Source organism: Caretta caretta, chromosome 20, assembly GCF_965140235.1.
Source record: "Caretta caretta isolate rCarCar2 chromosome 20, rCarCar1.hap1, whole genome shotgun sequence".
NCBI lineage: Eukaryota > Metazoa > Chordata > Testudines > Cheloniidae > Caretta > Caretta caretta.
In genome coordinates, this window is record NC_134225.1 from 20793929 (window position 1) to 20811661 (window position 17733).

Here is a 17733-nt window from a genome sequence, read left to right on the forward strand (position 1 = left end):
CCCCCCCAGCATGTTGTCTTCTAGAACTCCTCACGTTCCAGAGTGACGCCGGTTCTAGGCTGCCGGAACCCCACTACGCCTTTGGTTTCCAGAACCTTCTACATACTGCAGGCTAGCGCGTCCCAGTCCCCTGGCCCCTTGGAGGGCGCGTCAGGCCCCTGTGCTACACTCAGCCCCCCGACCGGGATCACACTGCCTGTCCCGTGCCCCCCAGAGACAGAGAGAGAGACAGAGAGAGAGGAGAGAAGAGGAGAGCCGTGGGGGGGCCTTGTTCGCTGGCCAGCGCCCCCCAGGGGGCGGCATCCGGAGGGGCGTGGCTGGCGGCGCTCACCTGCCCGGTGCCCTGGCCCGACCCATCGGAGCAGACGAACTGCACGAACTCCTTGAGCGAGTCCTGGCCGTGGTGGTGGTGGTAGCGGATGGTCGGGTGGGTGAAGTAGGGGCTGGACTGCTGGATGATGGAGGTCGACGGGAAGTGCAGGGCCGAGGCTGTTGCCCGGGGGCTTCCTGGGACGGGGAGAGAGAAAGTGGGGCAGGGAGGTCAGGGATCTGCTGCTAACAGCTGCTGTGGGCCCCCTCCCTGCCCCCTGAGCCGTTCAGGCCCTGTCCTCTCACTCCCTACCCCCCCTCGCCCACTCACTGGGCCCTCCGAGCTTCAAGGACCACACGCCTGGCGGCAGGGCCATTATGGGGCTGAGCCCCACATCCTGGTCTCTCTCCCCTTTTACCGTCCCACCAGAAGGCAGGGCCAGGGGCGTCATTCCGCGGCTCCTCTCCGAGACACTCCCCGAGAGCTGGGGCCCTGGGTGCCCCGCCGGACCAGCCAGCGGGTGCCACCCGGACACCAGCCCCAAGGGACCAGCCAGCAGGTGCCACTCGGGTGCCGGACCAGCCAGTGGGCCCCACCCGGGCACTGGCCCTGACGAACCAGCCAGTGGGCCCCACCCGGGCAACAGACCAGCCCGCAGGTGCTATCTGGGCACAGTTGCCGCTATAGGGCTCGGGGAACTGGCAGGGGGTGCGGCACTGGGGGGCAGGGCTGCAGCTTCCTCCTTTGGGGGACCATCAGCCGGGTGCGTGGGGGGGCCAAGTCCTAGAGGCCAAGTCATAGTTGGCCCTTCGAGTGAAACGCCCCCCAGACAGCACTACCCCCTCTGACCCCTCCAGTCACCCCCCACCACCGCCGTCACCTCCAATCCCTCAAGTCACCCTCCTGCCACCACTGCCCCCCAGTCACACCACTGCCCCTTCATACCCCCCCACCAGTCACATCCCCACCCCCCCAATCACTCCCTGCCCCTTCAGGGCCTCCCCACCCCGGTCACCCCCCCCATCACCCACTGCCCCTTCATACCCCCCCCATCGGTCACACACACACCCCAACACGCCCTGCCCCTTCATGGCCCCCCACCCCAGTCACACCCCCACTGCCCCCAGAGAGGCCCAATGACCCCGGCACCTGCGTGAGCCCCCCAGGAGCTGCGCAGACGTCCCACCGGCACAGGCTGAGGAAGCCCCGAGCAAACCCACAGGAAGGGCTGGGCCGCCGGAAACGGTTTGAGTGAACCACACCTGCCACAGCTCTGCCGGCGCCCCTCACTCCTGACCCGCAGCCCCCTGCTAGCCCAGCCCTGGGCTCCCCCCAGCCCTGCCGGTGCCCCTCACTCCCAATCCAAAGGAAGCATTTCCTAACCCTGAGAAGTGCCAGGTGGTGGACCGGTTCCCCCAAGGAGGGTGGTAGGAGACCTGTCCCGTGGGGAATGGGCTGCTGGGGCCAGGGCTCACATCCCCCATTTGCTGGCAGCTCCCTGCCCCGTATGGTGCTAGCATGGGACAGTCCAATAGTGGGACCCAGGGTTCCCAGCCTGCGGGTGCTTTGGGACCAGTAACCACAGCTCCAGGAGAGAAAGGGACCCCCCGGTTACATGCAGCAGGCCAGCTCCCGAGCCCAGCAACGCCAGAGTCACTGCACCAAAATCCCAGCTAATCCAGATCTGTCTAAATCCTGGCTATTCTGGAATCACTCTGGATTAACTCCACCAAGATCCCAGCTATTCTGGAGTCACTCTGGAGTCACTCTAATAAACCCTACTCAGGCGATGATTGCTTAATGCAGCATAAAATCTGCCCTTTCCCCAGCATCTTCAACCCTTTAGCTGCCTCGACAGAGGAAAGACAGAGACAGAGAGAGGAAAAGCGAGAGAGACCGGCTGCCAGAACCACCATGGCTTGGAGGGACAGGGTCCCCGCCCTCCCACCCCCAGGATAGCGGCTTTGGTTCTCACCTGGTCTGACTCCTGCAAGGACCGGCAGCGGGTGGTGGCTGAAAGCCATTCTTGGGGAGGTGGTGTGGGTGGAGAGGGCGCTGCAGAAATCCAGCTTCCCTGACTTCTTTAGGGAAGCCGGTCCTGGCAAGGAATCAGCGAGAGAGGGCAGGTTTAACAGGCGGAAAGATGGATTAGTATCTGCTTGAGTCACCCCTGCTTGACCTGTGCCCCCAGCCGCTGCCCTGCCCCCTGCTGCCCTGGCATCCCTGCCCTGCCCCCTGCTGCCCTGCCCTTGGCTGCCCTGCATATCCCTGCCCGTAAGGCCCCACCGGGGGCCTGGATTTTGCAGGCTAACTCCAGTGTCTCCCTAGCCCTGGGCGTCCCCACGCCACAGCCAGGCCACGGCAATCCAGCCATCGGCTTTCAGGGCCCCCCTTGGCTACAAAGACCCGTGCGTTGTTTGGAAGCCTGGATCCACGTCGCTCTGATTTGCCTCCTGGGATCTGAGCCTCAGGCCTCTGCCTGCCAGACCGGACTCTGATGTTCATGTCTTTCAGCCGCAATTTCCCGCATTCACGTGACTCCAGCAGCTGGAGATTTACAGAGAGCCCCAAGCCCGGCGAGTAATGACACTGACCAGGTGTCGCTGCTTGGATCCCCCAGGCCCGGGCCAGTCCTGGCGCCCAAATCCCCCTCCCACCCCCGCTGCCACCCATCTTCCCTCGCCAGATCGGCATGTCCCACCTCTCCAGGCTTTGGGGTGTCTCCATTTGGAGGGGGTCCACGCGCCAGACCCCTGAGGCCGGATTTGCAGAGGAGCTGAGCATGGCAGCTCCCACCAATCTCAGGGCTCAGCACTGAAGGGGTCCCCCAAATGGCCCCCCGCAAACCTCCAGGTAGTGGGGTGCTGCTGGCAGGAGGCCTGAGCAGACAGGGCCCAGGGCTTTGACCCGGGGTCTCTCTGACCACAGTGGGGCTGGGGGGAGGATCAGGAGGTCCCCGACACCCCCAGCCCCAAGACAGAGGAAGACACCCCACCAGGGCCAGGAGCACTGGGGCTGGGTGGGGGGAGGAGTAGGCAGAAGACACAGGCCATGTCCTCCCCAACACCCCACTGCGTGCCACAGCGTCATAGGCCCTCGTGCCCACCCCAGAGGTGGCTGCATCTCAGCCTGGGGTGAGGGATCCCCGCACAAACAGCCCCCGCACCCCAACCCAGAGGTGGCTGCATCCCACTGTGCTGAGTGCAAATGACAAGAGGACAACCTGGCTGAGGGGGGAATGGTGGTCGGGGAACGGGACTTGGGGCCCTTCCCCTCTAGGGGGCGGCAGGTCTGATCTGGCCTCACCGGCAGGGGACTGGCTGGCTTGGGGCATGGAAATGGGACCTGGGGCCTTTCCCTTCTAGGGGGCGCGGGATCCAGCCCATCCCAAGCCGGCAGTGAGCACAGGGCCGCTGGCAGCGGGGGGTCTGGGATGGGGGAGACGCTGGGGTGGGCTGGGAGGTTCTCCCTGAAGCTGTCCCCCATCCAGGGACGCCCGGAGGAGTCGGAGGCCGGGGCTGCCAAGGGCTGACGTGGACGTGCAGGCGCTCTTATGTCAGCCCGTGGCGTGTGCCTGGGCACAGCTCCCTGCCCTTCTCTTGCGCCTTGGGCTCAGCTGGTTCCTGCTCCTCTCGTCCCGCCCAAGGGGGCCTCCGGGGCCCGGAGAGCGCGAGCGGCCCCATGGGGAGCCTGCCTTCTCGTGCCAGCTGCCTGGCCCCTGATCTCGGAGGAGCTGCCAGCTGCAAACACCTGTCCCGGTCAGACGGCTGCCAGGCCCTGCCTGTGCAGCCGAACGGGCCATTTGTCAGGGACAAACCTGACATGGCGGGGGGGTGGGGGGGACGGACGGGACACGCCGCACGATCCCCATCCTCACGCGGCTGGCTGGTGTGGGAGGGAGATCCCCATGACCACCTGCCAGGGTGGGCACAGGCCCCGGCGTTGGCTGCACCTAGAGGGTCCAGAGGTCCCAGTTTTATAGGGACATCCCGAGATTTGGGGCTTTGTCTTGTACCAGTGCCTCTTACACCCCCCCGCCGCCTGATTTCTCACTCTTGCTATCAGGCCCTACCTGCAGCCTCCGGGGCACTGTGTCAAACGGGCCATGGGGCACAGTGTGGTTTATGAGCTGGGCCGGGGGAGCCCAAGGCTGGGCTAGCCGGTGGCTGTGGGTCGGGAGTGAGGGGCACTGGCGGAGCTGTGTGGGGAGCCCCCATCTCTGTGATGGCCCAGTGCAATCTTGTTCCTGGGTTTGGTGCCATTACGCCCTGTGCCAGCTGCAGGTTGGGGGCAGCTGCCGGTGCCGCACTGGGTTGCTCTCAGGGCCCCTCAACCCTCCTTCTGCTCCGCAAACTGCCTCCCATGATGCCTGGTCCCAGCACCCCCAGCACTCACCCCATTGACAGTGCCAGACCCCGCCCCCTTTGCCCATGCTGCGGCTGGCATGGTGCCCATGCTGGCAAGCGTCTCTCCTTTGTGAGTGTGAGCTGGAGGGGGTGATGCCTCGCGAGCAGCACCCTGACCTCCTGGGTGGGCAGCATCCAGGGTAATAACCTGCAGGCCCAGCAGGGGCCGCTGGCCTGATGGGATTACATGCCTATGCCTCAGTTTCCCCATCTGATCTGTCTGCTGCGTGCTGTGTGTCTGCAGCTCCCAGTGTGGGGGGCACCTGGAGAACTGGCAGGACTTGGGGGTTATCATGGAGGGGCTCCCAGTGCCCAGAATGACGCCTGTCAGACACAGTGCTGATCAGAGACTCTAGCATGGACAGAATGGAAATCAGAATAACAATGCCCAGTTCACACAGACAGGGGAAGAGGCTCACCAAGGTCTCAGAGCTGGGAAAAGAGCCAACAGGTCCCGGCTCCCAGCCCCCTGCGCTAACCACTAGACCCCACTTCCCTCCCAGAGCTAGGCTAGAACCCAGGAGTCCTGTGTGACAAAGTGGGACTGTTCTTAATGTTTCCTCTGAATACTGTAGGGGTGCCTCAGTTTCCCCTAGGCATTTCTTAAGTCTCTAGGTGGTGGGATAAGGGGGAGTAATTGGTGCAGAGCAAAGGGCCAGGGTACATAAATGGCCAACACTCTGTCTCCTGGCAACTGATGGTCTGGGCCCTTCCCCCCTGCAAGGTGAGAGCTAAAGGGTTGGAGAACAAAGGAATCTGGTGACCTCCTGGCCCCGGAAAGGGACAAAGCCCAGAGGAGGAGGGGCTGGAGAGAGTTTCAGTTTGGGGCTGGCTGGGACATGGAGTGAAGTGCGGTTGTGGTTGTCTGGCTCACTGCCCCCCAACATGGACCCGGCTGAGGGGTCCTGTTCTCTGTACCTACAAGCTCTGTGTTAGACCATGTTCCTGTTGCCTAATAAACCTTCTGTTTTACTGGCTGGCTGAGAGTCACGCCTGACTGCGGAGTTGGGGGGCAGGACCCTCTGGCTTCCCCAGGACCCCGCCTAGGCAGACTCGTTGTGGGAAGCGCATGGAGGAGCAGAGGATGCTGAATGCTCCAAGGTCAGACCCAGGAAGGTGGAAGCCGTGTGAGCTTCTTGCTCTGAAGACAGGCTGCTCCCATAGAGGAGATCTCACCAGAGTCCTGACTGGCTTCGTAGGGAGCAGATCCAGAGCATCGCCCGGGGACTCCGGGACATCCTGGCTCCCAGTCCCTGCGTTAACCACTAGACCCCACTTCCCTCCCAGAGCTAGGATAGAACCCAGGAGTCCTGGCTCCCAGCCCCTGAGCTAACCACTAGACCCCACTTCCCTCCCTTAGAGAGGAGTTTTCGTTGTTCATACAGAACAGTGAATTGTTCAGAGACAGAGTGGGGTGAATGGAGAGAGATAGACGGACAGACAGAGATGGACAGACAGCAGCTCCCAGACAGCCTCACCACTCACTGCCCCCTGCCCCCGAATGAAGGGCCGTGCCAGGGTGACACTCTGGGGGTTCGCCAGCTAATTCTTTACAGTAGCCAAGATGCTCTGGCCCCCGGCTCCCCCAGGTCTGCCCTGCACCCCACTCTGCCGGTGCCCCTCACTCCCGACCCACAGCCCCTGCTAGCCCAGGCCTGCCACCCCGCACTCTCCCGGTGCCCCTCTCTCCCAACCCGCAGCCCCTAGATGCCGAATGACTCTGATGCTTCTGTGACTTGGACCAACCAGCTCCTGGCCTCCCCACAGCACAGCCCCCAGCCCCACATCCTGCCATGGCGCAGCTGCACGCCGCCCGGCCCAGCTCTTCCCTGCAAAGGCCAGAGTGCAGCCATGCCCCATGGCCTCCCAGGGCCCCGCACGGAGACACGGGGGGGCAGGAAATCTGGGGGGGCCCCAACCCCCTCACTCTGGGCACCGCCCCAGGAGGCCACATACCAGGTCCCTGCCCCGATCTGCGCCCCCCACCCCCGTACCTGCGTCCACATCGTTGGGCCAGCCGCTGGACTGGCTGCTGCCGGCGGCGGGCGAGCGCCCCGTCCCGGGGTAGAAGACCTCGTCCACGGGACTCTCCATCTCGCTGTCATCCAGCGACTTGGGGCGCTTGGTGGAGCTAGGGGGGGTAGCGAGGGGGAGACGTTGGGTGGGGTGACAGGCGGGTGGGGTGGGGCTCAGGGCCTTTCCCCTCGAGGGGTGCCGGCCCTGATTGGCCCCAGGGCAGGGTGACAGGCGCGGGGGGGGGAACAGGGCACGGGACTTTCCCCTCTAGGGTTGCCGGCCCTGATGCAGTCGCAGGGCGAGGATGGGCTGGCTCAGCGGGTGGGGAGTGGGACATGGGGCCTGTTCCCTCTAGGGGGCATCAGCCCCAGGGTGGGCTGGGAGTGGTGCCCGTCTGACGACAGAGCGGGTCGGCAGCCTGTGTGCAAAGCGAGTTTGTCGGGGGGAGAGGCCGAGGGCGGATGGAGCAGAGGGGAGAGAGCCCCCCAGGCCGGGCAGCACAGGGGCGGGGTCTCCCCTGGGCAGGATGGCGCGTACCTGGTGGAAGGAGGTGACGTTATGGACCGCCGGCCCAGAGTCACCTGGTTGATGTTGTAGTAACTGGGGCTCTCCAGATCTGCCAGGGAGAAGTTGGGACCTGATGCCGTGGCCACGGGAGCTGCGGGAGGAGAGACAGCGGGTGAGGGGCAGCGCAGGGCACCGGGCACACAGGCCTCCGCCCCGCAGCTGGCTGCAGGGGAACTATGCCCTGTACAGACCACCTGCTGGGCACAGCGACACTGCAGGCAAAGCAATCACAGGACACTCAGGGCCCAGCTAAGGCAATTCAAGGCCTACCCATAAGCCCGCCCCCGCCCCGTAGCCCCGCCCCCTCAGGGTGATGGGCTCAGGCTCTCTGCAGGCTCAGGCAGTGTGGGTCACGCTCAGGTCCCGTTTTCGAGCTTTTCTCCCCAACCGCAGGGGTTGGAAACTTTTCCCTGTCCCAGGAGAGCTGCGACTCTCCTGGGCCAGTGCCCCTCGGCGCCAGCCCCCCTGGCTCTGCCGACGGTGCCTAGGCCTTCACCTGGCCTGGGGCGACAGGCTCAGCTTTTCCTCAGTCCCCAGGTCGGGCAGAGGGGATAGAGACGGAGCCCAGCTTCTGCTTGGCCACGGGGCACGTGAGCCTGCTCTTCTGCAGTGCCTGCCTCCCCTACCCCCCAGCAGCCATTGGCATAGCTCCTGAGCCAGCCTGTGGACGTGCAGGGGGCTCCCGTGTCACGGCCGTTACCAACCCCCCTAGGATCCACTTCCCCAGGGGGAGCTGAATGAGATTGGGGGGCGCAGGGCAAGGGGGAAATAGATTGAAGGAGCGAGACGGAGACAGGGAGCAGAGCATGATTCTCCAGCCGAGCTGGCCAGCGTCCCCATACCCTGCCATGGGCGTCCTGTGCCAGCTGGGCACCCATCATGGGCAACCCATGCCAGCCTCTCTAGCCAACCCCCTGGAGACGGACAAGGAGGAGAAAGGAACCCCGGGGGGAATCTATGGCAGCTCCCCCGCCCCCCGGGCCCACCACTCACTCTGGGAGACTCGGACCAGCTCTGTCACGTTCCAGACGCCCGACGTCACAAAACAGTCCTGGAAAGTCAAATGCCCTGAAGGGAGGGAGGAGACGGGCGTCAGCGGGGCAGCAATCGGGGCACGGAGCAAGGTGATGGACTCAGCTGGTGCCCCTCACTCCCGAGCTGCAGCCCCTGCTAGCCCAGACTTGCCCCCCCAGCTCTACCGGGGCCCCTCACTCCCGACCCGCAGCCCCTGCTAGCCAAGCCCTGGACTCCCCACAGCTCTGCGGATGCTTTTCGATCTTGGGAGAGGGAATAGGGGGGATAGACAGAGGGCTGTGAGGGGCTCTCACCAGTGGGCAGTGGTTTGATGGGGGGCTGGGGGGCACCATGGGGGGCTGGGAGGGTCTCTCACCGTTGGGCAGTGGTCTGATAGGGGGATGGGAAGATGAGGGCTGTGGCGGGCTATGGGGGCTCATGGGGGGCTGTGGGGGTTTCTCACCCTTGGGCAGTGGTTTGATGGGGGGATGGGGAGATGGAGGCTTTGGGGGGACTATGGGGAGACTGTGGGGGGCTATGGGAGGTTGTGGGGTGGCTGTGGGGGCTCATGGGGGGCTCAGGGGGGTCTCTCACCATTGGGCAGTGGTTTGATGGGAGGCTGGGGGGGACCATGGGGGGCTGGGAGGGTCTCTCACCGTTGGGCAGTGGTTTGATGGGGGGCTGGGGGGCACCATGGGGGGCTGGGGGGGTCTCTCACCGTTGGGCAGTGGTTTGATGGGGGGCACTATGGGGGGCTGGGAGGGTCTCTCACCGTTGGGCAGTGGTTTGATGGGGGGCTGGGGGGCACCATGGGGAGCTGGGGGGACCTCTCACCGTTGGGCAGTGGTTTGATGTCCACATCTCCTTGCTGGTTTGAACTGTCTGATTGTCCGGATTCTGTAACACACAAACAGAGAGCGACATCAGGAGCTGGGCAGCGTCTGGCAAGGGGGGCCCGATCCTGGTGAGGTTCTGGGCTGTGCCCGGCACAGGGGGCCCGATCCTGGAGGGGGTCTGTGTCGTTACCATAACAGAGAACAACAAACCCAGACCCACCCCGGACCCTCCCCGAAGTTTGTCCCAAACTGACCTTCAGAACAGTGCGCCAGGTGCACCCAGGAGAGCCATGGCCCCTCCCCATTTCCCCCCTCCCCCCCCCCGCAGCCTTGGACCCGGGGCGGCCTCGGGGCTCTCGTAGCGCTGCTCAGCCCTCCCCCTTCATTTTCCACCTGGTTTCCAGTCCCCACTGATGGCCCCCCAACACTGGGCATCGCAGCCACCCCCCTCCACCCCTACTGCACATCAGGGCACAGCCCCGGCGCTGCAGGCGCACAGTTCAGGTGTTCCAGTGGCACAGCCCTGGAGTTGCAGTGACACAGTTCGGGCGTTGCAGTGGAACAGCCCTGGAGTTGCAGTGGCACAGCCCTGGAGTTGCAGTGGCACAGTTTGGGCATTGCAGTGGAACAGTTTGGGCATTGCAGTGGCACAGTTCGGGCGTTGCAGTGGCACAGCCCTGGAGTTGCAGTGACACAGTTCGGGCGTTGCAGTGGCACAGTTCGGGCGTTGCAGTGGCACAGCCCTGGAGTTGCAGTGACACAGTTCGGGCGTTGCAGTGGAACAGCCCTGGAGTTGCAGTGGCACAGTTCGGGCGTTGCAGTGACACAGTTCGGGCGTTGCAGTGGAACAGCCCTGGAGTTGAAGTGGCACAGTTCGGGCGTTGCAGTGGCACAGCCCTGGAGTTGCAGTGCCACAGTTCGGGCGTTGCAGTGCCACAGTTCGGGCACTGCAGTGCCACAGTTCGGGCGTTGCAGTGGCACAGTTCGGGCGTTGCAGTGCCACAGTTCGGGTGCTGCAGTGACACAGTTCGGGCGTTGCAGTGGAACAGCCCTGGAGTTGCAGTGACACAGTTCGGGCGTTGCAGTGGCACAGTTCGGGCATTGCAGTGACACAGTTTGGTGTGGCAGTGGTGCAGCCTGGGCTTTGCAGTGGCGCAATTTGGGCATTGCAGTGGCACCGGTCGGGCTTTGCAGTGACACTGCCCGGGCATTGCAGCTCTGGTGCCATGCGTATTTAGCAGTAACCTCTGCTTGGGTTAATGGGCCACGTGCCGACCCCCTTCCTCAGCCTGCATCCCCTGGCGAAGGCAGCGGCCCCTCAGCGGCAGGGTGGTGCCATGGCCCCGCGGCTGGCGCTGGGCACAGGACTGGGCCGAGGACCCAAGAGGTCGGCGCTGCCCTGGATTCTCCAGCTGTGCCCCGTGAGGCTGCCCAGCGGGAACCTCCAGGCCTGAGGCCTCCAAAGAGTTAATTGGCTCGGCCTTCCTTTGCCGGCTTGGCACAGGCGGCCGCCAGCCTGCGGGTTACCTATGTCAACAGCCCACGCTCTGCCCCCCTCCTGGCATCAGCCGGGGCGCCGCCCCCTGCCCCGGGTCCATCTCCTCCAAGGCCCGGCTCCCCAAAAGCTGGCTCAGGCCCCGCTCCCCGTTCGGCCCTGCCGGCTGCTGGCAGCCATCTTAAAACTTGGCAGCCATTTTAGTGCTGGCGGCTAGCTGCGGCCCCATGGCTGAGGGACGGACGGGGCTGGGGGCTGAGCCCTGGGACTGGGGAAACGCAGCCTTCAAAGCGATGGCGGGGGGGGGGGGCCGGGGGGAGGGGGCTGGCACGGGAAACATACAGGTTCTCGAGGCCTCCCCAGGCACAAGCTCCCGCCAGCTCCGGGGCCAGTGAGCCAGCCTGGGGTCAGAGTGGAAGAGGCCGGGCACGCTGCGTCTGGGTTGCAGGAGAGGAGTGGGGTCTGGTGGTTAGAGCAGGGGCCGGGGAGCCAGGATTCCTGGGTTCTCTCCCCAGCTCCGGGAGGGGAGGGGTGTCTGGTGGTTACAGCGGGCGGGAGCAGGCCTCCTGGATTCTATCCCAGAGCCCTCGTTAGTGCTGGCTAACGACCCAGTGGGGTGGGGCTCACAGTGCTTGGGGGGTGCAGGGCAGTGCCCTCCCTGGCTGGCCAGGAGCTGTGAGACGTCCCAGAGCTCAGTGCCCTCAGCCCAGCCTGGGCAGGGGCTGGATGGAGGCTGCTCCACCAGGGGCCCCGGCAGGTAACAGCTATGGGGCAGCCCCCTAACGCTTGGCCACACTCAGCTCCAGAGCTGGGATATAACCCAGGAGTCCTGATCCCCAGGTCCCCCGCTCTAACCACTAGACCCCATCCCCACTCCTCCCAGCGCCAGGGAGAGAACCCAGGAGTCCTGCCCCAGCCACGCCTCCCTCCATCAGTTCTGGTGGGGGGAGAGGTCCCCCCTCCCCAGCCTTTATCCAGCGACTAAACCCTTATCGGGAGACAGCAGCTGAACAAACACAAACCTGCCGCTGGCAGAGCCCCTACAATGCCCGGCTGCTTTATCTCACCCACACAGGCCGAGCACGGCCCCCCGCCAGCAGTGCTCGGAAGGGGGCGGTAAGCCAGGCTGGATTTTACTGGCCCCCCCGACCCCCGTGACAGCTTCTCCCCGAGGAGGCTCTGAGACGCCATCGGGTGCTGGGGGGGTCGGATCCACGGAGACGCCGTAATGCAAGCTAGTGCTAAGCCGGGATTCTGGTGCCCCTCACTCCCGACCTGCAGCCCCCTGCTAGTCCACCCCTGGGCTCCCCTCCCCCAGAGAAAGGGTGATGGAAGGACTGAGCCGGGAGGGGGCTGCCGGGGCTGCCCCTAAGCCTCCCCCTAGGCGAGAGCAGGGATCGAACCCCGCCTCCCCCCGAGCGGAGGGAGACTCGCCCCAGGCCAAGGGGCGCTATAGGGGCTATGACCTGCAGGCCGAGGGGGTGCTGCCCACACGCTGTAGCTCATAGTGCCCTGCTCGCCCAGGTTCGAATCTCAGCACAGACTTTCCAGCCACCCAGTCCCTGCCCAGGGCTCCCTGCCCAGCAGAGCTCATTAGCTGGGCCCTGCCCCTGCCTGCCCAGGCCAGCCCCAGAAGTTGGGGCGTGATTGGCTGGGGGGCACGGAGATGGAAGGGCCAGCGATGGCAGCCATGGAGCCCCCTCCTCCCTGGCCATGGGCAGTGCCCTCTCGGTGCCAGGACTGTAGCCCCCCCCCCCAGCTCCATGCACTCCACAACAGCTGCTCGGCTGTGTGATCCTGGCCGAACCTGCTCCCCCCCCACCCCCAGTGCCCCATGGCAGATCGTCTCTGCACTCCTGCCTGCAACTGGCCCATGCTGCCAGCCTCCAGCGCCCCCCTAGGACCAGCCCCTCGGGCTTCCTCCCACTGCCCCTCGTGCTGGGAGGCTCCTGGAAACCCCCGCAAAGCTCCTCCTTGTCCTGCCAAACCCTCCTCCAACCTCCCCTTGGCTGAGACGCCGACTAACCACCCCCCCCCCCCCCCGCCCCGACACTGGCCAGGCTGCTGGGGAGCGGAGCCCACTGCTGTCAAGCTGCCCAGAGCTGGCCCCGTAGGCTCCTCCATCCACCCATCACTCCGTCCCCACCTGCTGTCTCTGGGCTTGTACCTAGATCGGGGCAGGGACCATCTTTTTGGAGTTTGTACTGCACCCAGCGCCACGGGGCCCTGGGTGCTACCGTAATACACCTAATACGTAAGAACGGCAAGACACTAGAACAATCCCTAATCTCTTGATAGAATCTTCCACCATCCAAATCTTCCATTGATAGAATCAGCCTCCACCATCCAAAATCACTTGAGAGCAAAAGGGCATCCTATGGAGCGAAAACGCTCCAGAGCCAGCAAAGGGTTCATGGGAGCAGCGGGCCTCAATCACCCTTAAATGCATAGAAATGTCCATACACAACTGCCCGACCCCAGAGATGGCTGCAGCTCAGTGCCGGGCGAGGGGTCCCTGTATAAACAGCCCCCAGGCCCCACCCCAGAGGTGGCTGCATCTCAGCACTGGGTGAGGGGTCCCTGTCTAGCCAGCGTGTGGAGAGTTTGCAGTCCTGCCAGGTGAGCCAAGGCAGCAGGACTGTCCGATGTGCTGCTGGGCGAGGTTGGCTCCCTCCCTTCAGGCTCTGGGCTCTGCAGAGACCCCCGTGCCAGCGGCTCTGATGCTGGCCAGCACCGGACGAGCCCTAGGAAATGCCCGCTAGGAGCAGACCGGCAAAGAAGGGGTTAGAGCTGCCTGGTGAGCTGGTGCGTAGGGCTAAGCCACACCTGGGCAGAGGGAGATGAGCTCACAGGGCTCAGGAGAGAGGATGGCCCCCCCAGCAAGCAACCGATCACCTCCCCCACACTGCCGATCACCACCCGCAGCCCGAGCTCCCCCACACTCCGCTTTCCTGGTTCCCCTCAATCCCAACCCACAGCCCCCATGCCTGAGCGGATGGGCCGGGTCACCGCGGGTGGGTTTTGCCCTGTCCCATGCCTGGGTTTGGTTCCTACATTCCCCCAAGGCTCACCCAATGGGCCCCCTTGGACATGCTAATATACATGTGCACACTAACCCACCCAGTCTGCAGGGAGTGCACACGTGAACACACCCAAGGCACACGCCCTCACTACGCTCACACAACAGGCACAGCGGACGCACACAGCTCTCACCCGCCATGGACACAGCACGCAGACAGGCCCACATGCTACGCACATGGAACAGGCCATGCCTCGCACACTCAACATTTGTGTGACACACATGTAACACGACACACACACACACAGCATGACTGTAACGTGCACACATGGACAAAATACAGTCATGGAACATACACACACAATAGATGTGCAAAACACATGTAACACCCAGGTCACACACAAAATGCACACGTCACACACACATTCCCCCCCCCCCCCCCGACATCTCTGGTGCCTCCTGGACGGTCTAACCCCAGCTCACCCTGGCAGCGCCCCCATCCTCCAGCAGGAACTTAGCAAAGAGGGGGAACCTGCCTGGCTCTGGGACCCGCTTTGGGCACTGCAGCAGACCCCCCCAAACCGCCCATTTGCCTGCGGCACTTGGAATGGACCTGACTCCAGACCAGATTTGAATGCCCCCCACAAGCTCTGCCCGGCCTTGGGGTAGGGAACCAAACCCCTGCCAGCTCCCCCGGATCCTAGCGGCTCCCTGCTCCAGGGGGCTCATCCATGGGGAAGGTGCCAGAAAGAAACTGGGACAGTCAGAGCCCCCCAAGTGAGAGAGGCCTGTGAGGGCTGTACCTGTGGGGCTGGGGGCTCCACAGCACTGCCCCCAGCTCTGTTGGGTTTATGGGGAAGAAGTAACTGCCCCCGACCCACATCAGCCAGGTCCCCAGAATCTCTGGACGTGCTGGGTTGCCCCCTCCCCCACATCTGGAAGGCATGGGAAGGAGACACTGGCAGCCCATGGGAATATGGGGCCCCCCCAAATCACCCCGGTCCCCGACCCACCTCAAACCAGCCCCCTGTCCCCCTGAGGACCAGCCTCCTGACACTCCCCATAGGACAGTCAGCCGCCCCCCCAGGGTTGCTCAAAGACTGGAGGATTTAAGCCCAGCCCCGGTGGCCCGGAATGCAGCCCCCACCACCACCCCGGGGCAGGCTGGGGGGCGGGGGTCTTGGCAGGGATGAAAGCAAGCGAGAGGGAGATGGCAGCTGGACCCGGCCCCCAGGTCACACGAGCCAAGGCATTGTCTGGCCAGCCCAGCTGGCCCAGGGCCCTGATCCCTCGCGGCTCTGCCCCTCCCTGGGGCTGCCCCTGCCTCCCCACACGCCCAGGGTGGGGGAGCGCATGGGCCTGCCCCTCCCACTCCCAAATCCCCTTCTCCCCTCTAGGGGGTGGGGCATGGGGCCTTTCCTCTCCAAGGGGCACCGGTTCCCACCTGGCCAGCTCTGGGGGGTGGGGGGGATGTTCCCATCACTGCTCAAACCTCTCCCCGCTGGGCCAGCCCCTCCTTGCCCATCCCCTGCGCTGGCTGGTTTCTGCCAGGCCATGGTGCCCTGCCGTGGGTTATCCCAACTGCACTCCCAGCCAAGCAGGGTGGGGTTATGCCACTGTTTGGATGGGAGACTATTCAAGTAACCCCCCAGGGGGCACCAGGAGGTGGAGGGGCTCAGCAGGGGGTGCTCTGCCCCCATCAGTGCTGGCCCTGAGCCCCAGTGTGGCACAAGCTCCCCCGACACGTCTGTAATAGGAGAGCCCCCCAAACCCCAAGCAGGGGGTCCCTGCTATTTCCCCCACCAGCCCCTCTACCAGCCAGCGTCCAGTGGAGGCAGGATCCTCCTTCCCTTCCTGGCCCAAGCATCTGGGTCGCCCCCTGGGGGTCTGGAACCTGCTGCTCTGCCCCTACCCAGCAGTGCCCGTGCCTTCATGCCATACGTGGGACCTAGCACACACCTTCCCCAGCACCGGGCAGATCCTACAATAACAAACCACTGTGAGCAACCCAGTGCCTCCGGGAGACCCTACAATAACAAACCACTGTGAGCAACCCAGTGCCTCCGGTAGACCCTACAATAACAAACCACTGTGAACAACACAGTGCCCCCGGGAGACCCTACAATAACAAGCCACTGTGAGCAACCCAGTGCCCCCGGGAAACCCTACAATAACAAACCACTGTGAACAACAGGGTGCCTCCAGTAGACCCTACAATAACAAACCACTGTGAGCAACCCAGTGCCTCCAGTAGACCCTATAATAACAAACCACTGTGAGCAACCCAGTGCCTCCGGTAGACCCTACAATAACAAACCATTGTGAACAACCTGGTGCCCCCGGGAGACCCTACTACAACAACAAGCCAGCAGGCTTACCCGCCCCTACAGACACATGTGAGCCTGGTGCCAGGGGCACGGGGCTGGATAATAACCCCAGGGAGGAGATGCCCACTGCTGCCCTCTCTCTCAGCCCCACGCCACCTTGGTATGCCAGGCCTCCCTGCCCCAGATCCACGATGCCTGGCTTCGCCCCGGGCACCCCAGACCCAACACACAACAATGCTCGCCAGCCTGAGTCAGACCCAAACTTATTGTTATTAGGAGTATTACAGTAGCACCCAGAGCCTCCCATGGCCGGGGCCCAGCTGTGCAGGGCACTGTATTTATTAGGGGTATGACAGCACCACCCAGAACCCCCACACACAGCCTGCGCCCCGCTCAGCAGGGGGCAGCACAAACCCAGAACAAAGAAACACTGCCCAAGGAGCTGCCAAGCCTTTACTCCATATCCCCTCTGCCCCCCAGGATTTCATACCAGTGCGGGGCAAGCGAAGGGTGCTGTGCCAGGGTAGCACCCACCACCCCAGGGCTCAATCCAGCCCCGTGCCCCTCTGCCCTGAGCTTGCCCCCTGGCAGGGCGGGCTGGTCCCCCTCTGGGCAGGACTGTGGGATGGGGCAGGGGAGATATCCTGACCCTCCCCAGGACGCCCCCCTCCCCCGTTGGCAATGGCTGGGGGAAATAAATGGGGGGACTGGTACCGGGCTGCCCACAAACCCTAGGGGGGCTGGTATAATGCTGCTCATACACCCTGGGGGGGCTGGTATCACGCTGCCCACACTCCCTGGGGGGGCTGGTACCGCACTGCTCACACATCCAGGGGAGGCTGGTACCGCACTGCTCACACTCCCTGAGGGAGCTGGTACCACACTGCCCACACATCCAGGGGAGGCTGGTACCACACTGCCCATACACCCCTGGGGGGGGCCTGGTACCACACTGCTCACACTCCTTGTGGGGGGGGCTGGTACTGCGGTGCCCACAGGCCCGGAGGGAGGTGGGGCACTGGACACTCCCGCCACCAGGGTGAGCCCCCCAACAGCCACAGTAACCAGGCCTGGTCGGGGAACAGGTCACGGCAGCCAGAGCCTGGCACGCAGGGCGAGGGGCAGGGCACTGCCAGGGGACCCCTCCTCTGGGAGCGTCATGGGGCTACGGGGGTGGGGGGGCGGGGGCTTGGAGTTAGAGCTGTGGGGCTGGGAGCCAGGATGCTGGGTTCTGACTCTGGAGGGCCGGGGGATCAGAGGGCACCAGGGAACAGGCCTCCCCAGGAGCTGGAATCGAGGAGGGGGCCCAGCCCCGCCCTGAGAGGCTTCTCTGGGGAAGGGGGCAGCCCTGGATGGGGGGGCTTCGCACCCAAGCCCCCAGGGACCCCTGTGAGTGGGGGCAGAGCGAGGGCGGCCGGCCGGCCCAGTGAACAGGTTGGGGGCTCCCCCCAGACAGCTGGCTGCAGCCGGCCCCTAATCCCAAGCAGAGAGGAGGGCGTGCGTGTCTCTTTAAGAGGAGACTTGGCACTGCCCGGTGCCCGCTGGCAGTCGGGTTTACGAGCAGCCTGTGCCTGCTGCAGCCATTTGACGAAGGGGAAGAGGCAGCGGCAGAGCCAGAGTGAGAGGCCGCGCCGCCAGCCCCAGCCAGCCTAAGATGGCGGCACGGTAACAGGGCTGCCTGGCAACTGCCAACACCCGGCAACCACCAGCACCCGGCAACCACTGGCTCCTGGCTATCATCAA

The 17733-nt window shown here is 64.4% G+C and overlaps 1 protein-coding gene across 10 annotated transcripts in view; it reads right to left on the reverse strand.

Annotated features, from left to right (window-relative positions):
- NFIX (nuclear factor I X) overlaps positions 1-17733 on the reverse strand; it is a 152094-nt gene that overhangs the window by 18472 nt on the left and 115889 nt on the right. For 8 of the 10 annotated variants that reach the window (XM_048831829.2, XM_048831830.2, XM_075121459.1 and 5 more), the window contains 6 exons: positions 9148-9210; positions 8293-8367; positions 7270-7390; positions 6711-6847; positions 2286-2408; positions 332-507 (listed from right to left, as the gene is read on the reverse strand). In XM_048831829.2, the coding sequence (XP_048687786.1) occupies positions 332-507; positions 2286-2408; positions 6711-6847; positions 7270-7390; positions 8293-8367; positions 9148-9210 (695 nt within the window). The remainder of the gene's footprint in view (positions 1-331; positions 508-2285; positions 2409-6710; positions 6848-7269; positions 7391-8292; positions 8368-9147; positions 9211-17733) is intronic. The other 2 variants (XM_075121458.1, XM_075121460.1) reach the window with 1 other exon arrangement.